This window comes from Plectropomus leopardus, chromosome 21 (assembly GCF_008729295.1).
Source record: "Plectropomus leopardus isolate mb chromosome 21, YSFRI_Pleo_2.0, whole genome shotgun sequence".
Taxonomy (NCBI): domain Eukaryota; kingdom Metazoa; phylum Chordata; class Actinopteri; order Perciformes; family Serranidae; genus Plectropomus; species Plectropomus leopardus.
The window spans coordinates 20,867,015-20,888,487 of NC_056483.1; the positions used below are offsets into that span (position 1 = coordinate 20,867,015).

Consider the following 21,473-nt stretch of genomic DNA (forward strand, 5'->3'; position numbering starts at 1 on the left):
GCTAAAATGCACTTGTCAGATAAACAGAGGCATGAAAAACGACCGATTTAATTAATTTAACAAATAACAGGAAGTAGAAGAAAACAATAAAAGCTTTTCTACTTTTCTCCAGCAACAACTTCGAGACTGATGAATTGTTTCTTTTTCTTTTTTATAAATGCGATTTTGATCTAATAGTATTGATGTATTTAGTCATATTTTTATGAGTCAGAGATCCTTGTACTGCCTTCTGTCAGGTATGGGTCTCCAAAGTAATCAAATCCAGTGTTTTCAGTTTGCAATAAAGTCTGATTATTCCATCTATAAAATAAGCTTACTACAAAAAATGTATCCGTAGTGATTTTGTTGGAGGTGTAAACAAATACAAGTGATAATTGTAAATCATAAAATCCATGACCCAAAAGAAATTAATTAACCAGTGAATCCACTGTCTTAACTCCTAAAAAATGTCTGGTATGATTTGCAGTAGTTGACACAGTATGATCTTTAATTATAACTGAGTAGGCAAGTATACAGTAAAGTACACATCACTCCCTTACTCCATGTCCCAAACACATGCACACACAGGCCTCAGCGACACCCCCCGGTGTCCGTGTTTGGAACTACAGTCCAGCAGATGGATTCCTCTGCTTCAGCTGCTCCTCTCCTCCACCGGGAGGCATCTGAAAACACCACCAGAAGGTGTCCATCAATGTACAAGTTAAAGTGATAGTTAGAGGATGGAGCAGATTTCTGAGCGCTCCCAAAAGTCTTAGCTTTTCTTTTTGCCAATCGTCAAGGATTCCAGCAAGCTTTTGATCCTCTCATTGGCCGGCTCCGCCCTCCTTCTTTTAAGCCCTTTGATCGTTGCAACCTTGGAGGGCAGGAAGAGGGTGGCGAGTCCCCAAGGTGAGGGAGCGTTTTCATTACCAACTCTGGGTGTCTTGTTACTGTGATGGAGCAGCCAAGAGCTCTCCTGACACAGAGCCATGAAGCGCTCGAGCTGCGTGGCGCTGACGTTCTTGCTGACGTTCAGAGAGGTTTCGAACGGGTTCTGGATATGCAGCGGGACTACCTCCGGCTTGTTCTGCTCTTTGCCCTGGAGAGAAGGAAGGGGACAATGCTGGCAGATGAAAAAGCACACTCGTGAGCAGCAGCCATAAGCGCAGTCCTGTATGTGCTGCATGTTCTGGTCCATCTATCTTGTTGGTCATGGTTTTAGCTCTTTGCTGCTATGTACGAGGAACCTATAGCTAAATGGAACACCTCTCAGCAGGCTAGCAGATGGGAGAGGCCAAGACATGGCTCTGGAAGACATTTTGGCTTGAAAAATGATTCAAAAAGGGGAATCAAAAAAAAAATGACAGGAATGAGATCGACTGCTATGCACGCTGAACATGTTAGCAGCGGAAGCACATATGATCTGTGCCGCTGTCTAGCAGTCATGGCCATCACATGAACCGCCAATATGTGGGTCAGAGAGAAGTCAAGAACCTCCCGTGGTACTTTGCATGCTTTATCCGGCCTAAAGCATGACAGTAAAGGCCCTGGAAAGGATGAAGTGATGGAGCTGTGGGGGGGTGGGAGCGACAGAATATGGCAACATAAAGCCATCAGTCAGAGGAAGGGAGCGAACCGGAGAATTGTAGCACAGTAAAGGAGATTTATGGCTGTTGCTCCACTGGTGAAAGCCTATAGGCACGGGTCACGGCCACAGTCTACCTGCAGGCTTCCTCTGCTGTGTCAGACCTGATATTAGTCTCATATATTAGGATGCAGGGTCCCTCTTTCCCAGAGGCATCAATTCATTAAACTGAAAGCAAAGTCCCTGCATCTCATATAATGTGCTACCAAAGCATGAACACCCACTTTATCAACTAAGTTTCTAGGGATGAAATTGAGGTGCTTAATAGGATGTTATTTAACGTTAACTTTTTAAGATGTAAGTAAACTTTGAAACCTAAGAAAACTGGGTTAATTTCTGTATTAAAAAAACATGAGAGGAAGGCAATAAGCAACAAAAGAAGAAATTACCTAAAAAAAACTACAAGTAAGTGAAAAGCACAATAAAAATTATCTAAAATATATATTTAAAAAAAAAACAAATAAAAAATAAAGTAAAACAAAAAACAACATGGCCTGGAAAAGTGCTTAAAAATTAAGAGTAATTCTGTAAAATTATTTAAAGAATTTTAATCAAACCCATGTTCTCAGGTTTCAAGAGTTTAAATTCTTGTAAAAGGTATCGGAAAGCAGCACAAGAAAAGTGCTGGTGATCTAGGTTTCAAATGTACTTTCTAAAAGCTACAAATTAGTCTTGAACATTCTCCTGATATTACCATTCAGAAACGGTATGACTTGGAAACACTTTTCCAAGCCTTTTGTCTCGATCTTTCTATTTCATTTTCTTTACAAAAGTTCCACTGTGGACGCTCTTTCGGTGCCTCTAAAAAGTGCTCCACAGCAGGCTGAATATGGCTCTAAATAGAATAAATATGTGTTTGTTTACACTTAGCCTGATGGAGCTCCTAATTGGGATCGCAGCTCAAGGGCGCCGGGCCCTGTGGGGCTGGCATCAATCACACATGACAAGGACAGCTGTCATCTGTGTGTGTGGGAAGACGCCATGATCCACCAAACACTGCCTTTATTACCAACAGATTTCTCTGCAGGAGCTCAGCTCTGGGGCTGAGGGGGGGGATGTTGAAAGGAGGTTGAATTGGGTTTCCTTTGGTGCTGAAGTTCTTTCTGCATAGATTTGTCTTTGTGTTCTGGTTTCTCAGTAATGCAATTTTTGATTTACAAGTCACATTAGAGGCCATACAAGTAGCAGGATGGATTTTAGGATAGACGGACCATTTTTGCCTTAGTGGTAGTGGAATTTTACAGCCATTACCTGCAAGGTATATTTTAAGGTATCACAATCCATACAGATACAAAAATCTGATCTATGACCAATATCCACTTTTTAGCGTAAACATTTCTGAAAAAGATTCCTTAGATTTTCTTTTTATTTTTAATTAAAATTTTTATTTTATTTTTATTTACATTTTTAATTTAATGTATTTTTTAATTTTTAATTAAGTCATCACTCTCTAGTGGCCAAACAAAAATATTTCCTTTTTGTTTTTTGAGAATTCTGCTTCCTGTTTTAGAATTACAGCCCCAAATGAAGTATTGTATGGATCTATTTCTGTGTATGGATTTGGGGATGTATTTTATGTGTTTAATTGTGGTGTGTGATTGTGATTGTGATGTATCCTTGGGGATGTTTTTTTTTTTTTTTATTTGTGGGTGTATTTTTGTGTGTGGATTTACTGATGGTTTTTGTTGCTGTTTTCTGTGTATGTGCTTGTAGATGCATTTTCATTTCATTTTCATTTTCATTTTCAATTTCTTCCTTCTTTTTTGGAAAATTCATTCTGTGGACAGATTTTGCAAATTAGCATTTTGCTACAAACATCTGGTTCTTGGGCATAAAGGTACATTTCTAATGCTACTGTGATGTCCAAATCAAACAACCTATAACTTGAACTGTAACTATAACTATACAGAGGAAATGTGTTGTTTGACCAATGTGTTGCTTGTGGACTTTCGACATTAGTCGAAATGCAGCTGTTGCTTGAGCTTTGGACTTTTTTTTTTTTTTTTTTACAATTCCCCCTCTCAATGGTGCACAAACACTGAGTGACAGGATGTTAAGCTGTGACTCTCATTTAATTTCCCATTTGCAGAAGTAGGGAAGGAATATACTTTACTATGTACTGAATCTCATCGAGAACTTAAAATTAGGTCAATCATACTGTTTCCTCTGTTATTAAATATTTCTGTGTGCATAAGAGATTATGCGAAAGTGCTGCAATTATTATAGTACTCAGAATAGGTAAAGGTGATGTGTTTTTGCATCTTTGAAAGGGGACTTTAGGGCTACAGTTGGAAACTTTCATGAAACAAACTTAGCATCATACTTCCTAAAACAGTCTATATTCTGATAGAAGTAAATAAAACAGATAATCTGTGAAAAAAAATCAGGTTCCCCTTCCTCTGTGTACTGTTTCTAAGAACAGTAACAAGAATTTGCCGTGGCACACCAGAAATAACAAATCTGGGTCTAACGCAGCTGTCAGTAACTGCTCATGAACTGTGCTCAAACTGTCAAACTAGGCAGCTTCTCAAATGTTTTTAGAAACAGATTGTAGTGTACTGTTTAGCTGTAAAATGAGAATATTGCTCTGGGTGGTAGGTGGTGCTTGGTACTCCTGTTTAATTTGTCTCCAACATTGGGGCTGAGTCACAGCCACCCTCAATTTAAAGCTCAACAATACACTAAAATCTGCTTATGGAAACATCTGAGGTGAGAATAGGCAATGCAGTAACAGAATCACGATCGATTGCTCAGAACTGACTAGATTAAGGGAAGTTCAGTTTCATTTACATTCAGTAAGGCAACAGAGGAGTATTATCTGTATAGATTAGTGCTTTGTGAACAAAGTTATGTTATCTCTTATAAAAGTTACCTGCTGTAGCTTTGAACCTGTAATAACTGAACACAGCATTCACATGTTTTAACGTTGTTACTTTGACTTGACACACTTGTTAGCAAATAGTTGCTTATTTAAAAATCCAGCAGTTACAAAGCAGCATTATTATTCATTTGGAGTGGTGTCCACCTGATGAATGAAAGTCCAATTTTCACTCTCTTCTCTGTTTATAGTTTCTACCAACTCCTGAAGGAAATATTGGTCCCTTTAATTGCTATATATGTTCAAAACATTTACTCTCTACCTATATCTGTGTGCTGTTTGGTGCTGAGCAGGTGGTGTTCAGTGGGTTTTTAGAATTCTTTTCACTGACAATAGTTACTTAACACTACTGGAAACTACATTATGAGAGCTGAATCAAAGCAGTAAAGTTGCAGCCGGACAGCCTAACAATGAACTGAAACTTTATAAAGCTCAGTAAAGCTGAAAAAGCTGCAGACTAAGCTGATAATTCTGTAGGTTTATCACAATTAGTGACCTGTTTCATGTTGTCATGTGGTCAAAAGAAAAAGCTGCTTTAATATTAGTTAAATAATACAAAAGTAATATAAACTGTCATTATTGGGCAAGTTATTTGGGTTATGCTTGTATAATCATACATACCTTTCTGATATTTATGGACATCTTGCTGAATGGAAAGGTGGAATAGAAGTCAAAGAATTCACGCAGCAGTCGCTCTGAGAAAAAGCATGAAAAGTCAAGTAAGCGGCTAACAGAAACATCGGTATCAATCAAACTGAGTTGTAGCCCTATAGCTCTGTTTCTACGCTCTCGTGCTCACCGGGTGTTTCTGTGTTGCTCTGGAGATGGATCTTGCTGAAGTCGCTGACAAACGTGCAATCGTTCCCCTCAATCACGCTCTTGTCCGCGGGACCTTGTGGGACGAGTGCGGGGATACAAGGTAAATGACTGCCTTTACACGCCTATGATGGCCATAAACAAGACACAGACAGATGGTGGTGGTGCTTTCATGGACAGGATTCAGAAAGACACGGAGGGAAGGAGAGACAGCAGCTGCATGTATGTGTGTGTGTGACAGTGGTCAAAGAAAGGGAAAAAAAAGCATGGATCATGTCCTTGTTTGACTGCTTTGCTTCTGCAGCAATGCCCTTGTTACCAGTCTCCTTCAATTCAATGATTCTGCTGGTGGTGTGTGTGTGTGTGTGTGTGTGTGTGTCCGTCTGTGTGATACACCGCTGTTTAAATAACTGCCTGTATGCGAGTGTCCGGAGGAGGCGGGGTCATCGACCTTCCCAGAATGATGGGCCTTTTATTGGCCCGTAAGCACTCTGTGTGATAGAGTCTGAGCTAAACGGAGCTGAGGAGGAGGAGGGAGCACCGGTGCAGGGTGGTGGTGGTGGTGGTGGTGGTGGAGGTGGAGGGGTAGATTGCTTTTGGAAGGCAATTATCTGGCAGCCAAGGTGACTGGGAGGGAGAGATGGAGGAACTACAGCAAACCCGCAGACAGACTGGTATGCTGGTGGTTAAATGACCACAGGACACATTGATTACTGATGTATACATGATAAGAAGACGGTGTGCTCTTAAGTTATCTACAGAGCCAAAATGGGAACCAATTGGATAAAATAAAACAACAGCAGACACTCTGCAGGTGTTGATGAAGGACAATTAGCATGTCAGAGCAGAGATGCTCCAGCTATGGGGTTTCTGACCTGCTTAATAGGACAGGAAAGCAGAAAAACATATTTTTGCTACATCTTATGTTTGGACTTTCCTCCTTTTTTTCCTTTGCTTTCTCTGATTTATTCTTGAATAACCTACATAATAAAAGTAAAATGTAATTGATAAACTGATAGAACCTAGGAATGCATCATTAGGGAGAAACACATATGAAGAGGTCTGTATTGTTTTGTTGTAAAAGCTAACAAACAAAAATCCACTATTTTTTGCACTGAACTGGGGGAAGAAACCTTCTCTTACATCACTCCTGGTACCTGGATGATCTACAGAGTGAACTACATTTTAGTAATCAAGTCCCATCTGGTTTGGTTTTCAGTCATGATAAAAGTACCTGTAACCGAGAAATGCAACTGTTTAATTTGAACTGGATTTGGCCTTTTCTTTGTTTGTTTGAGAATTTCTATTTCTTTTTAAACTGTAAGCGGTGTGCTGTCTTGGCCGGGTCTCCCTCTGAAAAAAAAATCCCATCTCAAGGGACTTCCTGATTAAATAATGGTTAACTTCAAATGAAAACAAACAAAAGACAATGAAAACAATATCATTAGTCACTGTACTAATAAATGCAAACTCTTAAATGAAATTCAACCCCAAGAAATTAATTTATTTAACTCACGATGTGAATGTGAATGACCTAATTGGTTCTTGGGGCTTTTAGAGGCTGGTATCTTCCTTTACCCCTTATTGAGTTATTGCTTCTGACTGATGGCTCTTTGGCATTATTAAATCCACAACAGCATCGGTTATCTGCTGTTTGATTGCAGCTGTGCTATGTGATGAGAAACCTCATATGCTTTGTGTACTTTTCTTAACATACTTTCTGTGGAAACATCAATAAGTTGAATGTATAGTAACAAAAAACACCACATGATTGTACTTCTGACTTCTACAGTTGTCTAAAAAAAAGTATTAAAAAGGCTGATCACAAAAAAACAAAAAAAGCAGTGCTAAGGAGACTCAAAGTAATATCTACAGAGTGAGAGATGGTGCTGGGTGGTACCTGCAAGGTCTCTGAGTTGGTCCAGGGTGGGGATGATGGGAGGGCTCCTCCTCTGCAAGAAGAACAGCACCATGACGGTGAGGGAGAAGTTGGTGATCCAGGCTCCGGGGATGCTGCTGGTGATGGTGTGAGCTCGGGCCCAGCAGCGCACGGTGAACACCAGAGAACGAACCCGCGGGTCCAGCTCTCCGTACAGGTAAAGCAGCTCTGTGCTCTTCAACGCCACCCTGTGGGGGACACCAAGAATTACTAATACTGTCTTAACTGCATGTTTGAAGAGGCTATTCATTTCAGTGTGGGAGTGTATTTTTCTGTAAAAGTTACTTTACTTTTTTTTTTCTTTACTTGTTGTTCTTCTTGTTTGTGTTTTTATTTCTTCTACTTTTTTGTTTGATGCATTTAAATTGATGGGGGGGTCCGTTTGTATAAGCCTCTGGCTTCTTGACCTCTTCTGACACTTTTCTTATCTAATGTATTTTTATGTAGTTTTGTATATTACGACTCAATTCTTGGCAGGTTCTATGGTACTGCTAGAAAATTACTGGATTTGTCTGCAGGCTACCTTCAGATTATTAAATGTTTTGGTATGCCTGTCATTATTTTTATGTTAATGGCTTGTGTTAACTCTCTGAAACCTGTTAGTTTTTTTGTGCTGCGATCAGACACTTTCACAATCATTTAAACTTCCAAATCTGAGCAAACTGGTTTGCTTTCTTTTGAAAACAAATTCTCCAATTTCTGGGCCATTTCTTTCCTTAGTTGCTTATTGTCATTTTCCCATGTTTTTGACAGAAATAGATCCAATTTGCTGAGGTTTCAAAGAGTTAACCATGTCATATGTAAGAGAATATTCTTAATGTTCTTTACAAATAGCATTACACTATTGTTTTATATAGTAGACATTTGGCAGATTTCTAACATCTCTCTGATCCCAATGTTTCCTGAGTTAGGAAATAAAATACTGTATGTCTCAGGGGTCGCTGAAACTAAAATAAAAAATCTGCCACTAGAGTGCAGCCTTCAGCTTATCACAGTGACTCAGTCAGACTTCAGTTTTCTGTGACACAAACACACACCCCTCAGGCAGGAAAGTGCTGCGCTTCAAAGATCTCAGCACGATTTGAGAAAAGTCCCCCTCACATCCACCCACACTCGGTGGTTCAACTCCATTTCCTTAGAAACTGCAGAGTGGTTTTCTGTACGTTAGCAAGTATGTACGTGTTTGTGCTACCATCGGCAAAGACCGCATTATCTTTAAGGTTGGAAGGGAAGAAGTGAAACACAAACAAGCCCCCTCTTTGGCCCCCATGTTGAGTTTCACTGTGGCAGGCATGCAACTCTACCATCGCAGCACTTCCTGCCAGAGTCAGGTTTCTGTTTGGGGCTTTTGCAACGCCAGTGTGGCCAAAACAAGATTCAGGGTGAGAGAAAACTAGCAGTTCCTGTGAAGCAAGAGGCCTATGACCAACTCTAATTGACATTTTAAGACATGACCCTTCCATTGGATGAAACTGACCCCTTCTCTAATGAACTACTGCAACACCAGAGTCACGACAAAAAGCTGTTCATGCTGTTTATGTATGGGAAGTAGGTCATGGCATTCAAATATATGTGCTCAGGGTGAATACCTGTTGTTGTTGGCTGTGAGGTCACACTGAAAACCAGAGGGCTGGTGCGCAAAACGGACCAGGGGACATCGAGCGTTGAGAATCTTCTGCACCCCCACACACCCAGGCCCAAACTGGTCCACACACTCCCCGATGACAGACAGGATGTTCTGCGTGACGGCCCGCTCCGACGTGGTCCTCTTCATTTGGTACTCCAGGAACAGACCTGATTTCGGCTGCACAAAGAGAGTTTAGAGATGTTTAATGATCTTAAATCCCTCCCTGTAAAGTATATTTAATATAGTTATAGTATAGTTAATTTTCATTAACATCATCTTATTTGGATTTCCACACTCTCAGTGCACTATATTGTGCCATTCAAAGTTCCCATCATGAAGTGGTGTCTTTCGCAAAAACAAAAGTCTTTGCTTAAAATCCCACAATGTTGCTTTGTCTTTGATAGACATGAAATCACAACAGAACACACCAATCAACAATAACATGGTGATGATTCATAAGTGTTTAAAATCTCAATTTACTGCTTACTACAAGGTAAGAGCGAGCTACCATGCACAGTGATGGCTTGACCATTCGGAGTAATTTGGGTTCAGTGTCTTGCAGACTTGGACACTTAAATATTTGCAATACAATATTGTGCAATATTTCAATCATAGAAATCCTAGGCGCAATTATTCAAATGTGCAATATTCTTCCAACACTGAATGGAGGCTATATTTATCATGTGACCAATATTGCATAAATAGTTATTGTTATTCCTACTTGTGTATTTCTCTGTTATTCATTGTAGCATTGCACACATATTTCTATTTTGATATTTTGAACATAAATACTAGATTTATACATTGCATTCTAGCATAAGGCACAGTTTCATATTTTAGAGACTTCACACACTCAGCACATTATCCATATAATAATCTAAATATTCACATACTAGTGCTAATTGTTTATTACTGTCTATTATTTCTTTACATTTATACTTTTAGACTTTACATACTTAGCATAATATGTACTTTTATTTTTTAATATTTACATCCTGGTGCTAACTGTTAACTATTAATGTATTTCCATTTTATATTTTTCTATAATTGTGCTGGTATTTATTTCTGCTTGCGATAATTCTCTATGCTGGCATCAGAGCGACTGTTAAGAACCACAATTTCCCCCCTGAGATCAATTAAGTATTTCTAATTCTGATTCCGATTCTGACGACACTAAACACTAATTGAGTCTGCATGAGATGGCAAAAAACAAATCTTGTACATTTCGGATGCCATGTTATTATATTCCCTGACAGTGTCCTGCATTTTAACATAATTTTCAACCTGATTTATAATTTGGCCCTCAATACTTTTGAAAAGTGTTGCATGACAGAAATGTAACAGTCACGTGTCATTTTCTATTAATGCTGCAGCAATGTTTTAAATCGCCTCAATGGCAGCCATGCATTGTTTTCATATTTTTGTTGTGTTTAGTGAAACGTAATTTACAAAAACAGCTACACAAATATCCCATTTTATGTGTGCTTCTAACTTATTAACCATATCTACATTGATTGATCAGCTCCCGGTCTGGGCATCACATTCCCTTCACTCGCTGAGCTGGGAAATAAAATCTATGAATCAATAAATACAAACACTGTTTTATTTTTCTTCCATGTTGCTGGCATGAAAAATATTCTGGTCCAGTAAATATCTGCCATCAGTCAGCCAGATGAGGGCAGTTTGGCCTGCTTCTGTCATCTCAAAAATGCATTTTTGTCAAGCGGCACTAAAAAGTGGTGAGCGCCTTACCACAAATCAGGTTTTAGTTTATTATTGTGGTAACACTTCACCCTAACCACCCTTTTTGTCTTTATGAGCAGTATACAAACATTTATTAAATGATTAATAACACACTATGATGTAGCTGCATGCAGATATACAGACATTTCTGAGAGTTAACTATTGTAAAGTATTTGTTAACATTCTTACTTTTACAACTATGTTTTGAAATATTCACGATTCCCACACATTTTCATGAACAAAATTTAGAACTTTTTCATGACTTTTCCAAGACCCATAATATTTCTTTAAGTTGTCCAGCTCAATGTGCGCTGAATCAGTATTACCAAGTACCAAAATACTTTCATATTTTTTCGTTGCAGATGTGCTATTTGCAGGATTTTATGTATACGATTCTTATATCCAGCCCAACTTTCTATTTTATAAACAGAAAATGTTACATCTGGCAATATTAATGTAATCAATCCCTGTCAGCTGGTGGCTTTTGTCTCACAAATTAACCTCATTTATTCTAGTGAAGGACTCCCTTTATTACCATCTTTGCATTTCTCCCACTGATGTCATCCAGGTCCAAGAACATGTCCAGGTCACAGCCCATCTTTCCAAAGCCGTTCACTGATGAGCCAAATGGTTTGATGGTGCATTCTGGGAAATAAGGAGCAACAACGTCTTTGAGCAGAGAGCAGACGAGGAAACGCAGTCGGCTGTTCTCCTCTGTAAGCTGATAGACATCCATCAGGGAGGACATCTGTTGGTCTATCTGAGGGGAAAGGAAGAGACAAGCCGTGGTTAACAAAATCATCGAAGCTTATAAGTGACTTTATTAAATCTGTTGAAATTAATGTATACATGTATCTTTCTTTTAAGTTAAATCCAGATCACTGGATTACTCATTTAATCTAAACAGTCACTCAAGGTGTTAAAACCCAATCACTTACACTCTCCTCTTTGGACAGTCTCTTTATGAGCTCGTTTATGGGAATGCTGCTTTGCTGTTGGCACTGCTGGCCTGACTGCTTGTTTGTTGACTCCACTGAGCCGGGGTTCCTCAGTGTCAGCAGTCTCGATTTCAAAGGCACCACAGGTTCGTGGCTGATGTTGGGGATGGCTGCCTCTTCAAGTAATGAGGCAACACTTTCTCGGTTTGCAAATTCCACCACAGCATACAGACCCTAGAAAATAACAGCAAGACACACAATTTCATCACCCAGCTAAATCCTAAGATGACAGTGAAGTTTGTCAGATACATTAAAAAACAAGTTGGAAAACATGACTTATTTATCTGGGAAGCTTGGTCATTGACTTACGTAGCTTTCATAATAGAAGTATTTCTGGATGTCTCCATGTTTTGATAAATACTTTAGGAACTTTTTCTCACTGGTCCTGGATTGGCAGCTAATGAGAACTGATCGTTCTGCTTGTTCTTGTCTCTCCGCCTGGACAGCATACAAAGATTTGCGTCCGTTCTTTTCCTCTGAAAAACAAAACAACAGAGTGATAAGCAATTACATGAATAATTTTAGGTTGTTTTTCAAGGTACAGTTACTGGAAAAAGAATATGTGATTAACCTACAGTTACTGATTATAAAGGGGTTAAATATGAAAAAAAATTCAGCAAAAAGTTTATTTGTTGAATAAATTCATTTTGATGCTTTACATATTTTTGCCATGCAGGAATGCCTTCTTTTGGAATATTTTTTGGACAATGCAGGTCAACAAAGCAGCTGGGACAAATTTGAGCATAACTTTTATGCACTTATGTTTTCAGGACTTTTCAAGCATTTGTTAGAAAAGTAATCAAAAAAGTAATCAAATGTAATAAGTTACAATACCTTGATGAAATACTTAAAATAGTTACTTTATTTATTCCATTTTTAAAGGGTAACTCGTAATCTGTAAACCATTACATTTCAAAAGTAACCTTCCCAACACTGGGTATAAGCATGCTGTTGTTCTAAGACATATTTTGCAGCATTATACACAGCTATTGTCTTAAAAAGCCCCTCAACACAACGCCAAACTTCAGACAAAAACTGACGATTTTACAACGTATGGCTCTGTTAAGCCAATGAAAGCATGCTACAAATCACACACACAAGTTCCATAAGATACATAATATGTCCTATAAACTCTTAGAAACAACTCTTAAAATCGGCATAGATGCCATCTACAAAGCGGCGTTTATCGGAATTTAATTTTGTGAAAATGACGTATGAGTGTTGAAAATGTTAACTTATTAAACTGGGACTACTTTGTAGACGAAAAATACCGAATTTTGCCGACACAGTAATGATTTCTTGTATCTTCCTTTAGCGATTAAATAAGTTACACATTTACGATCATAGTCACAGCTACCGAAAACACTTAGATTTCTGAATTACGTTTGGCATGACTGTTGCTGTATGGGGACAGGGCTAGCACGAAGGCTAACGTGTTTTGTCTGACAGCTTGATATAACGTCACTAACCAGATTCGTCTTTTTGAAGTGCTTCACCTTGCGCGGCAACAGCGTTTGTACCAATATTCCTGTGAAGAAATGTGTCGACCCTCTGTAGGCACGTCGCCAGGCTGCCCCTTCCCCTCATATGTAACCTGCACACGGCTAAGGGGGACGCCATTATTGCTTTGAGAGAAGCTTGGAGGCGCATGCGCAAGGCTCTGTCTACGGCAACTGAGCAGTACCAAATAGCAAACTTGTGGCAATAAAGATATGGGTGATAAATACATGTATTGATTACACTGAATGTATTGATTACTTGTTATTCCGAAACAGCTATACAGCTATAGCTTAAATTTGAATTTTGTCTTTTGATTTGTTCTATGTCTAATAAACCTAAACGCTCTAATATGTTACGCTTCTATTTTGACCTCTATTTATAAAACAAGCAGCAAAACACATTTTCCCACAGGAAATCACCCCGCGGTTCTGTGGAAGATGATGCCCTACATTTCAGCAGTCAAGCCACATGAAATTTGTTTTTCATCTGAGAAAACAGAAGAAAGGGAAAACGAAACCTACGCGGAGTAACGCGCTGGCACCTGACATTAAAGCCTACGCCACCCACACGCTGATAGACGGCACTTCCTGTGTTTACTTCCTACTAAACACAGCCCGACCTCTTTCAAGCAGTCAGTCACTGCTGGACGCTGGAGACAAACCATGAGGACAAGAGAGTCGCGTTAAGCTCCTGACTCAATGATTACGGTTAGTACGGCGTGTTTTTTTTTTTTTTTTACATTACTACATCTCATCTGATGTGGTGGAATATATCATGTATAATCTGTTGATATAAAAAAGAGCAGCTAAATATTTTAGAGTGGTTGTTACGTATATACAACATGCCGAGTTATTGCTTATTACAATTCATTTTTATCAGTAGCATCAGTTTAACACTAGGTATAACGAGTTTGCACTTATTGTGATGTAGAAATGTAATTTTGTGGCTTATTTGTTCCATTTTTAACACGGGGTTTGGTGGGCTCTACAAAACAAGACAGAAAAAAAGAATCTAGCAGATGAGAAAGATTTGCATGCAGTAACATTTGTATGAGCTCGATTTACATTCACAGCCCAAAGACTATAAGTTATAAATGTAAGTAGTTGTTGTTTAATAGATGTAAAATGGGGTCCAAGCTTTCCCAGGGGCTTCCCGGCTTCACTGTGAAACTCCCTCATTTGCTTGGAAAACAGTCTTTTAAGCCCCTCCCAGCTGCGTGCCCAGCCAGCTGAATCAAAGCCTCAGAGCTTCAGTGGAGTGTAACTGTGCATCCTGTGCTTTTTAAAGTCATTCACAGACTGATCACTGATGAAGTCTGAACTGAACAGAAAAATGTCCACAAACTGACCTCCTGATGTTTCATTTCAGGGTGAGCAGCACAAGACAAGCATCAAAATGGATTATAAATATGATAATGGAATAGAACTGCTGTTGGCTCACATGAATATAGAAGATATTATCAACGCTGCAGAGACTCTGTATCAGCTTGAGGAAGAGGAGGAAGGAGGCTCGTCATTCGAGGAGGAAGGTCTCTCCCAAGAGGATATGGATGAGAACGAAGAGGCTGGGGACTTAGTGAGGAGTCAGCAGAAGGACTATGTGGACGGGGTTGGTGGTGTTCGATATGGAACAGCGACAGACCTCCTGGCCTTCGTCAACCTTCTCTCCAACATGAAGGCAGAAGCTGTGCAGCACCTGCCTGAGGAGATGGGCGTCCTGCTGAACAAGGTGAGAGGATGTTTTTTAATTAATATTTTTTGCATCATGGGCCTAAAAATTAGTCTTTAATTGTGTTTAAATGTTATGGTTTTTAACTTACCTTTTTTTTGCAGAAGGAAATGACTGTAAAGAAAGGCCGCTACCAGATCAACATGGATGTGCTCCTGTTTCCATGGAAGCTGACCTACAAGAATCATGGCTCTGGCCTCGTGCCCAAGGGCTCATTCGGGAAAGTCCACTTGGCTCAGGACACCACCACCAGGAAGAGAATGGCTTGCAAACTGGTGAGTCCTGCTGAGCAACAGCTGGAATCCAGCCTGTGCTGACTTCTCGAAACTCTTACCCTCTGTGCCAACTATTTCACCTGCCAAGTACCATTTGTTCACAGGACTCCTGTGTTTGTGTGATGAATGTTAAAGTCAACATGACATCTGACATGATTTCCCTTAAAGTAAAACAGGAACTCTGTTATTACATTAAAGAAGAACCAGGGTATTTTTGGAACAAACTTACAAAATGGGTCAAGACTAACGCAAGAGTGGAAACTGAACAGCTGTCCACGTCTCGTCTGGATGTTTGTGACAAAGTGAAATGCATGATAAATCAATAAATCTGCATGCTGTGATTTCCCCCAAGTTCCTGACACACTTTTTACATCACATTCTGTTATTTTCTTATCTGTCTGATGTAACACGCCTCACCTGAGGGAATTTGTTTTCTCTTTTCCTTTCCTGTGTGGTGTTATTATCAGAATGCTGAGTTGACACAGTTTATTGTACACACTGTTAAATACACACAAGGCTTACTGGCACCAGTTGTGCTTGGTGTCTGAGTTACAAGATTTCCCGTACAGACCTGTGACGATGCATATGTTTACGTCTCATCATCATCCTCACAGATCCCCATGGAGAACTTTAAAGCAGCGGACGTGGAGTTCCAGGCCCGGTTCCGCCATGAAAACATCGCTGAGCTGTACGGTGCTGTGCTCTGGGACCAGAGTGTCCACCTGTTCATGGAGGCCGGGGAGGGCGGCTCTGTATTGGAGAAGCTGGACAGCTGTGGTCCCATGAGAGAGTTTGAGATCATCTGGGTGACCAAGCAAGTCCTGCGGGGCCTGGAGTACCTGCACTCGCACAACGTCATCCACCACGACATCAAACGTAAGAGCAGAAGAACAAGAAGTTTTCTTGGGTATTGTTGGTGTTACGCACTGCATTTTAGTAAGCTAACATGGTTCAGGAAATGGTGTAATATCAGTTTTAACCTTGTTTACGTCAAAGTCAAGCCACAGACAAATACACTCGTCAAGTCTTAAGTTGCAAGGAGGAAAGAGGTGAATCAGTTCAGCCACAAACCAAACAAACCACATTCATACACATTTTGATTGTTGAGTATTATATAATTTCTTCCTCTGAAGGTCTGATAAACACTCTTTGAGGAAGTGCAGTCACACTGTCTGGTAGCTAATGACTTAGATTACAAGAAAATATGCTAGTTACAGTAGGTGGGGCTCAGCTGAGGTTAGATGTGAGGTAGTTTCATGTTGGTTGAGTGTCACTGGTGCTGAGGGGATCAAAGCGTTCTCCACAGCCGTTTGTCAGCCTCATGGCCTGAAGGCTGTTTGGTGTCTGGAAATTCCAGCCTGCTTCTCATGCACTCTCAGGGTTAAATGCAGGGTCTGGGGAAGCAAATGACTTACGACAATGGCCAGCCGGGCCCTCTGACATGTCGCTGTGGCTCTAAGTGTTTCCTGCCTGCGATCAAAATATGTAATTATACCTTGGTGAGGTTTTAAAGTGCAATGATGAGACTTTTCACAAAAGGCTTGCCCTCAAATTATCTCTTAAATTCCTCTGTTAAAAGCACGTGACATGTTGACTTCTTCTTGGGAGGTTTCAGAGGCCTTTTGTTATTTGAGATCATTGCATACAGTCAGTACGTTTCCATGATGTTAGAAAAAAGTCTAATTATTGCATTAGTCCCACTAAAACTGGTCTTTTAAAATAGAAGTAAACATGTTAGTCAAACTGAAGTCATACTAAGTCTCGAAGTCAGACTAACACACCTACATACTGCAGCTGTTGGTTGTTTTACTCTTTCATGCATACGCCTCAATTGGACCTGAAATGGCCTTGGCATTCTGTGCATGTTTAGTAGTCCCCACACTGGACTTTGACCCACAAGTTGAACAGCATGGATTTGTAGAAGAAAGCCAGAAAAAACAAAAAAATAAAATAAAGAAAGAAATGAAAGAAAAGGAAAAAAAACAAGATGAAGGTATCAACATGTAAAGTAAATTGTAGAGTACATACAAAATGTACAATGCCGAAAGGTTATCCATGTTTTCATTCATCCTATTTGCAGTATGCTAACTTGTTTGGTACGTGACCTAATAGGTCAATTGGAAGAAGGTCCAGTAGCAACTAACTAAAAGGGGGCATATCGCCACCATTTGTGGCAGAGTGGGACATACTTCCATCAATAAGTCGATCCTCCCCTAGTGCTTGTGTACTGGGACAAGGACAGTAGTTCAATTAAATCAAGCTCTAACTGTAGCTTGAATTAACTGTGCTGAAATTGTACTGAGTGCAAGCCAGTTTAATATGTGTGTTTAAAAAAATACTAGTCATAACCTCAAATGGCAGCCTGCAAAGCAAAGCATAAACACTGAAAGTACTGTACACAACAGCCTCTTACAGACGGTGACAGCTATTATTTTCTCTGTTTCCTATAGCCAGTAACATTGTCCTGATGTCAGACAAGGCTGTGTTGGTGGACTTTGGTCTGACGGTGCAGATGACAGAGGATACATACATTCCCAGAGACCTGAGAGGAACAGAGGTAGGAAAATAACACCTTAACTGATCTCATAAACCCAATGTCTTCTGTGTTGTTTTAAGTGCCTAGTTCAAATCATTACTTTTTTTTCACCTCTGAGCTTAAGTGTGTGTTTTTACCAAAAAAAAACAGCACTCTTTTCATGGCTCATGGCTCAGGCTAGACTTTCTCAGGGTTTTAAAGAGTCTTTTGACTTGTCAGCACTCGTCTCTGCCTTTTCCGACCTGATTGAACAGCAGTGATTGGCAAGCACTGTTGCAGAGCAGTTAGTACACTCATTGACCTCACTGATGTTAATAATAGTTTGCTTATGCTTAGGGCTTTCAGTTTGGATATAATTAGCACTTTGGGAAATTTTAGGATTAATCCAAGACAGTTCTCATGTGCCTTTCTCTCCCATCATCCATCTGCCTAATTTTTTCCCATGTTTTGACCTATGTGTGTGTGTGTGTCAGTCTATATCGGTCTCTGCACATGCACCCTGGGCCTCTCAAGGCTTGGCTTGTGGAAAGTCCCAAGGCAGACACCCAGCAGTAATAATAAAAGAGACAGAGCTAGCAAATACACTGGGCTGCTCAGGCTTACATTAACATGGGAGAGCAGGCTGGAATTTCCAGCAGAGAAAGAGATGAACTCTCTTAGTATGTTTACTTTTCACACTCCAAAGGCCAATGTGCTTCTGCACTGCCCTTACCTTGACATACATGGCGCTGGTCTAAAGGTTATCTAGTTAGTTGAGACAGAAAAACCCTTTTACTGCAACAGGTTTTTAAGCACTGATACATACATTTGAATGGGAAACCAATAAATAATAAACTGCTTTTTCTGTCTTTATCCTCCTCAGCCCTTTTTATTAAATTCAACTTATGTTGCTCTCCTTTTTATTTAGATGTACATGAGTCCTGAGGTGGTTCTGTGTCGAGGACATAATACCAAGACAGACATCTACAGCCTGGGAACCACCATCATTCACATGCAGACTGGGAGCCCTCCATGGGTCCAGAGATACCCACGCACTGCCTACCCATCCTACCTCTACATTGTAAGTATTTACTACTTACTACTTATTACTAATTTTTTATGAGCCATGCTTTTACCGTTGTGTTGGTCGGTTGGTCTACCCCTTTGTCAAGAGGGGAATACTCTTAGTATTGGTTTGACTGCAAAGAAATTTTTTCACAGACATTCATGATTCTCACAGAACAGACTTTGATGATCTGAACTGACTTTTCCTCTGTCAACACCAATTTAGAGATTTGATATTTTTTGGTTGTATAGTAAAAATGTCTTAAAAACACACACACATTTATTGGACACTGTAACACTGTATTGAAAAAAGGGTACAGTATGTCATTTAGGAGCTATACTATATCTATTTGCAGCAAAGCGCTAGACATTTTTTACATTTTTACATTTTTAGAATTATTTTCCAACACCTTCTCTCTGGTCAATTATTACATGTACTTCAACACAACAACAAAATATTAAAAGGAAGTTTTATCCATCTCACAGTTTGTTTTGTTTTTCAAGTAGCATCACGTCTGCTCAGAGCTAGTAGAATAACCATTAACTCATAATTACATGCCACAAGATAAATACTATCTTGTATCTTGCTGTGTTTTAAAAGTGACACACTTTTCCATGACCTTGTTCAGGGCTTCCACAGCCTACAGTGTCATGAGATTAAAAGAAGGTTTAACGTGACTGATTGCAGTGTGTGACCTATAGCCCAATTAGTCAGACACTACCTCTGTTTCTTTTGAAAGGTTTTCCATTACATGGGCTCTTGGCTTTCAAGAAGTCCTGTTTCTGTTTTTGAAATGGTTATCAGCCCTTTTGATTTACTCACTTCCTCATGAAACTGCTGGCATGGAGAAGTAATGCTGCGTGGTTAAGTCGCTGCTACAGGCTGAGCTTTGCTACTTTTCCTTGTTCCTTTTTACTACAAACAAACTTCATTTACAATCCACTACTCACAATGACAAGACAACTGGGTCACAGCTTCTGGATGAGTTCTGTGTGGCCTGCTGGCTTTTTTGGTTTTTTTGGAAACATAAACTGTCTTTGTAACTTTTTTTTTCTCTCATGCTTCAGTTTTGTCATGCCAGTTTTGACTTATCTCTCTCCCAACAGATCCACAAGCAGGCCCCGCCTTTGGAGGACATAGCAGAGGACTGCAGCCCGACCATGCGCTCCTTCCTGGAGCGAGCCCTGGAGAGGAACCCTGCTCTGCGGAGCTCAGCATCCGAGCTGCTGAAGGATGAGGCCATCAACCCGCCCAGGGAGGATCAGCCGCGCTGCTGGAGCCTTGACTCAGCCATGGAGGAGGCCAACCACATCATACTACGGCAGCAGAGCCAGCATCACGACACCACACAGGGTAAGCACCTACATGTTGAGGTCAACTCGGTTCCAGCAATTCATAATAATATACTTGCCCTTTGTAAACATGTACTTCTTTCTCTTTCCTGCAGATTCTTCTCTGTACTCTGAGGACTCTGGCCACATGAGGAGGAAGGGCTCCTTGTACATTGACCTGGGGGCCTTGTCAGGTTATTGTAAACTGGTAACAGGCCCCCCCACCTCAGAATATGGCTAGCGACAGACCAAGGCTCTGCCTTTATGTGGCTGAACTGAATCAAAGCCAACTGATCATTTACTTTTAAGCCTTTTTTAAAAACATATGGCTTAACTGTTGAAGATGATGAATACTTCAGACAGGTGGACAGCCCATTGATGAACTGCAATTGCTTACAAGACTCAATATGACTTGTAATGAATGGAATAGCTCAACCTTGATGCTGAAATTAGCTGATGTGACGCAACAACACTGCAGGACAGTGCCTGAAAGAACTGTATTGTGTATTATTAAAAATTAACCGTCAGCTATTGGTATTACTTCTCAGAGCTCCCTATGTTCTATATTTCAGTGTAGTAGTCAACACAGTAATTAAATGTATGCTGAGTTTTTTCTCATGAAAGAATGTCCAATGGTTGAAAAAGAAACTGTCACTAAAAATATGTAAGCTATCTGTTAAAGTATGTGTGCACTATGCAAACATGTATATGTAGTTCTTAATGGACTTCCTCTTGTTAATTCCTGTGGAATATTAATAGCATCATGATGCTATGTAAATGAGGCTTCTGTTGAATGCATATGATATCTATTTTGTGTTTTGTACATCCTGTGAGATGAGGCCTGCTATGCTATTTAGAGAAAAAAACAATTGTGTTACATCTGTTTTCCTTAGTACTAAGCATAGAAATTGCCCAAAGATTGAAAATGTGTCATTATGCAATAAATGCAATAACATGATAATCCTATAATGTCTGTGATATTTCAGTTCTACTTTAAGTAGTAATTTAGAAAGATTTGAAACTTCACAACTGAGAGAAATTCCTGTGAAATTAAAATATTCACTATGTCAGAATGTTTCACATTCAGTCTTTAGATCACCTCAACTTTCTTTTTCTAACTTCACGTTCTGACTGTCATACAGCTATGTTGGAATATATTACACAATCACTAGGCAACAAGGGGGGGTTGATTTGATATTTGATAGAAGTGACATTCTTGATCACTGACTATTCAGGGGGAGGGCAGAGTTTTATTCATTTGTTAGGAAAAAATGGTTCCATGGTGAGGGAGCAGAGCACACTTATGTTCCTCTCTCTCTGTTTACTGTTGAAGTAAATACAGAAATCAAACCCAGCCTACTGGAAAGTGCAGCCTCTGCACTTAATGCACCCACATAGACTCTGGCATGGGACTATCAAGTCTGATGATTCAG

The 21,473-nt window shown here is 39.8% G+C and overlaps 2 protein-coding genes across 2 annotated transcripts; one reads left to right on the forward strand and one right to left on the reverse strand.

Moving 5' to 3' along the window:
* Positions 1 to 459: 459 nt before the first annotated feature.
* Positions 460 to 13,275, reverse strand: LOC121960920 (mitochondrial poly(A) polymerase). Its single transcript, XM_042510817.1, has 9 exons — positions 13,095 to 13,275; positions 11,935 to 12,101; positions 11,566 to 11,799; positions 11,163 to 11,387; positions 8,847 to 9,061; positions 7,219 to 7,445; positions 5,302 to 5,394; positions 5,124 to 5,197; positions 460 to 1,078 (listed from the first exon to the last, which is right to left on the reverse strand). The coding sequence occupies exons 1-9, from the start codon at positions 13,273 to 13,275 to the stop codon at positions 752 to 754; spliced, it is 1,743 nt and encodes a 580-aa protein (XP_042366751.1). The 3' UTR covers positions 460 to 751.
* Positions 13,276 to 13,746: 471 nt separating this feature from the next.
* map3k8 (mitogen-activated protein kinase kinase kinase 8) lies at positions 13,747 to 21,001 on the forward strand. The gene is made up of 8 exons (XM_042510675.1): positions 13,747 to 13,832; positions 14,494 to 14,853; positions 14,958 to 15,128; positions 15,743 to 16,004; positions 17,579 to 17,685; positions 18,572 to 18,724; positions 19,816 to 20,062; positions 20,157 to 21,001. The coding sequence occupies exons 1-8, from the start codon at positions 13,824 to 13,826 to the stop codon at positions 20,279 to 20,281; spliced, it is 1,434 nt and encodes a 477-aa protein (XP_042366609.1). The 5' UTR covers positions 13,747 to 13,823; the 3' UTR covers positions 20,282 to 21,001.
* Positions 21,002 to 21,473: the final 472 nt, after the last annotated feature.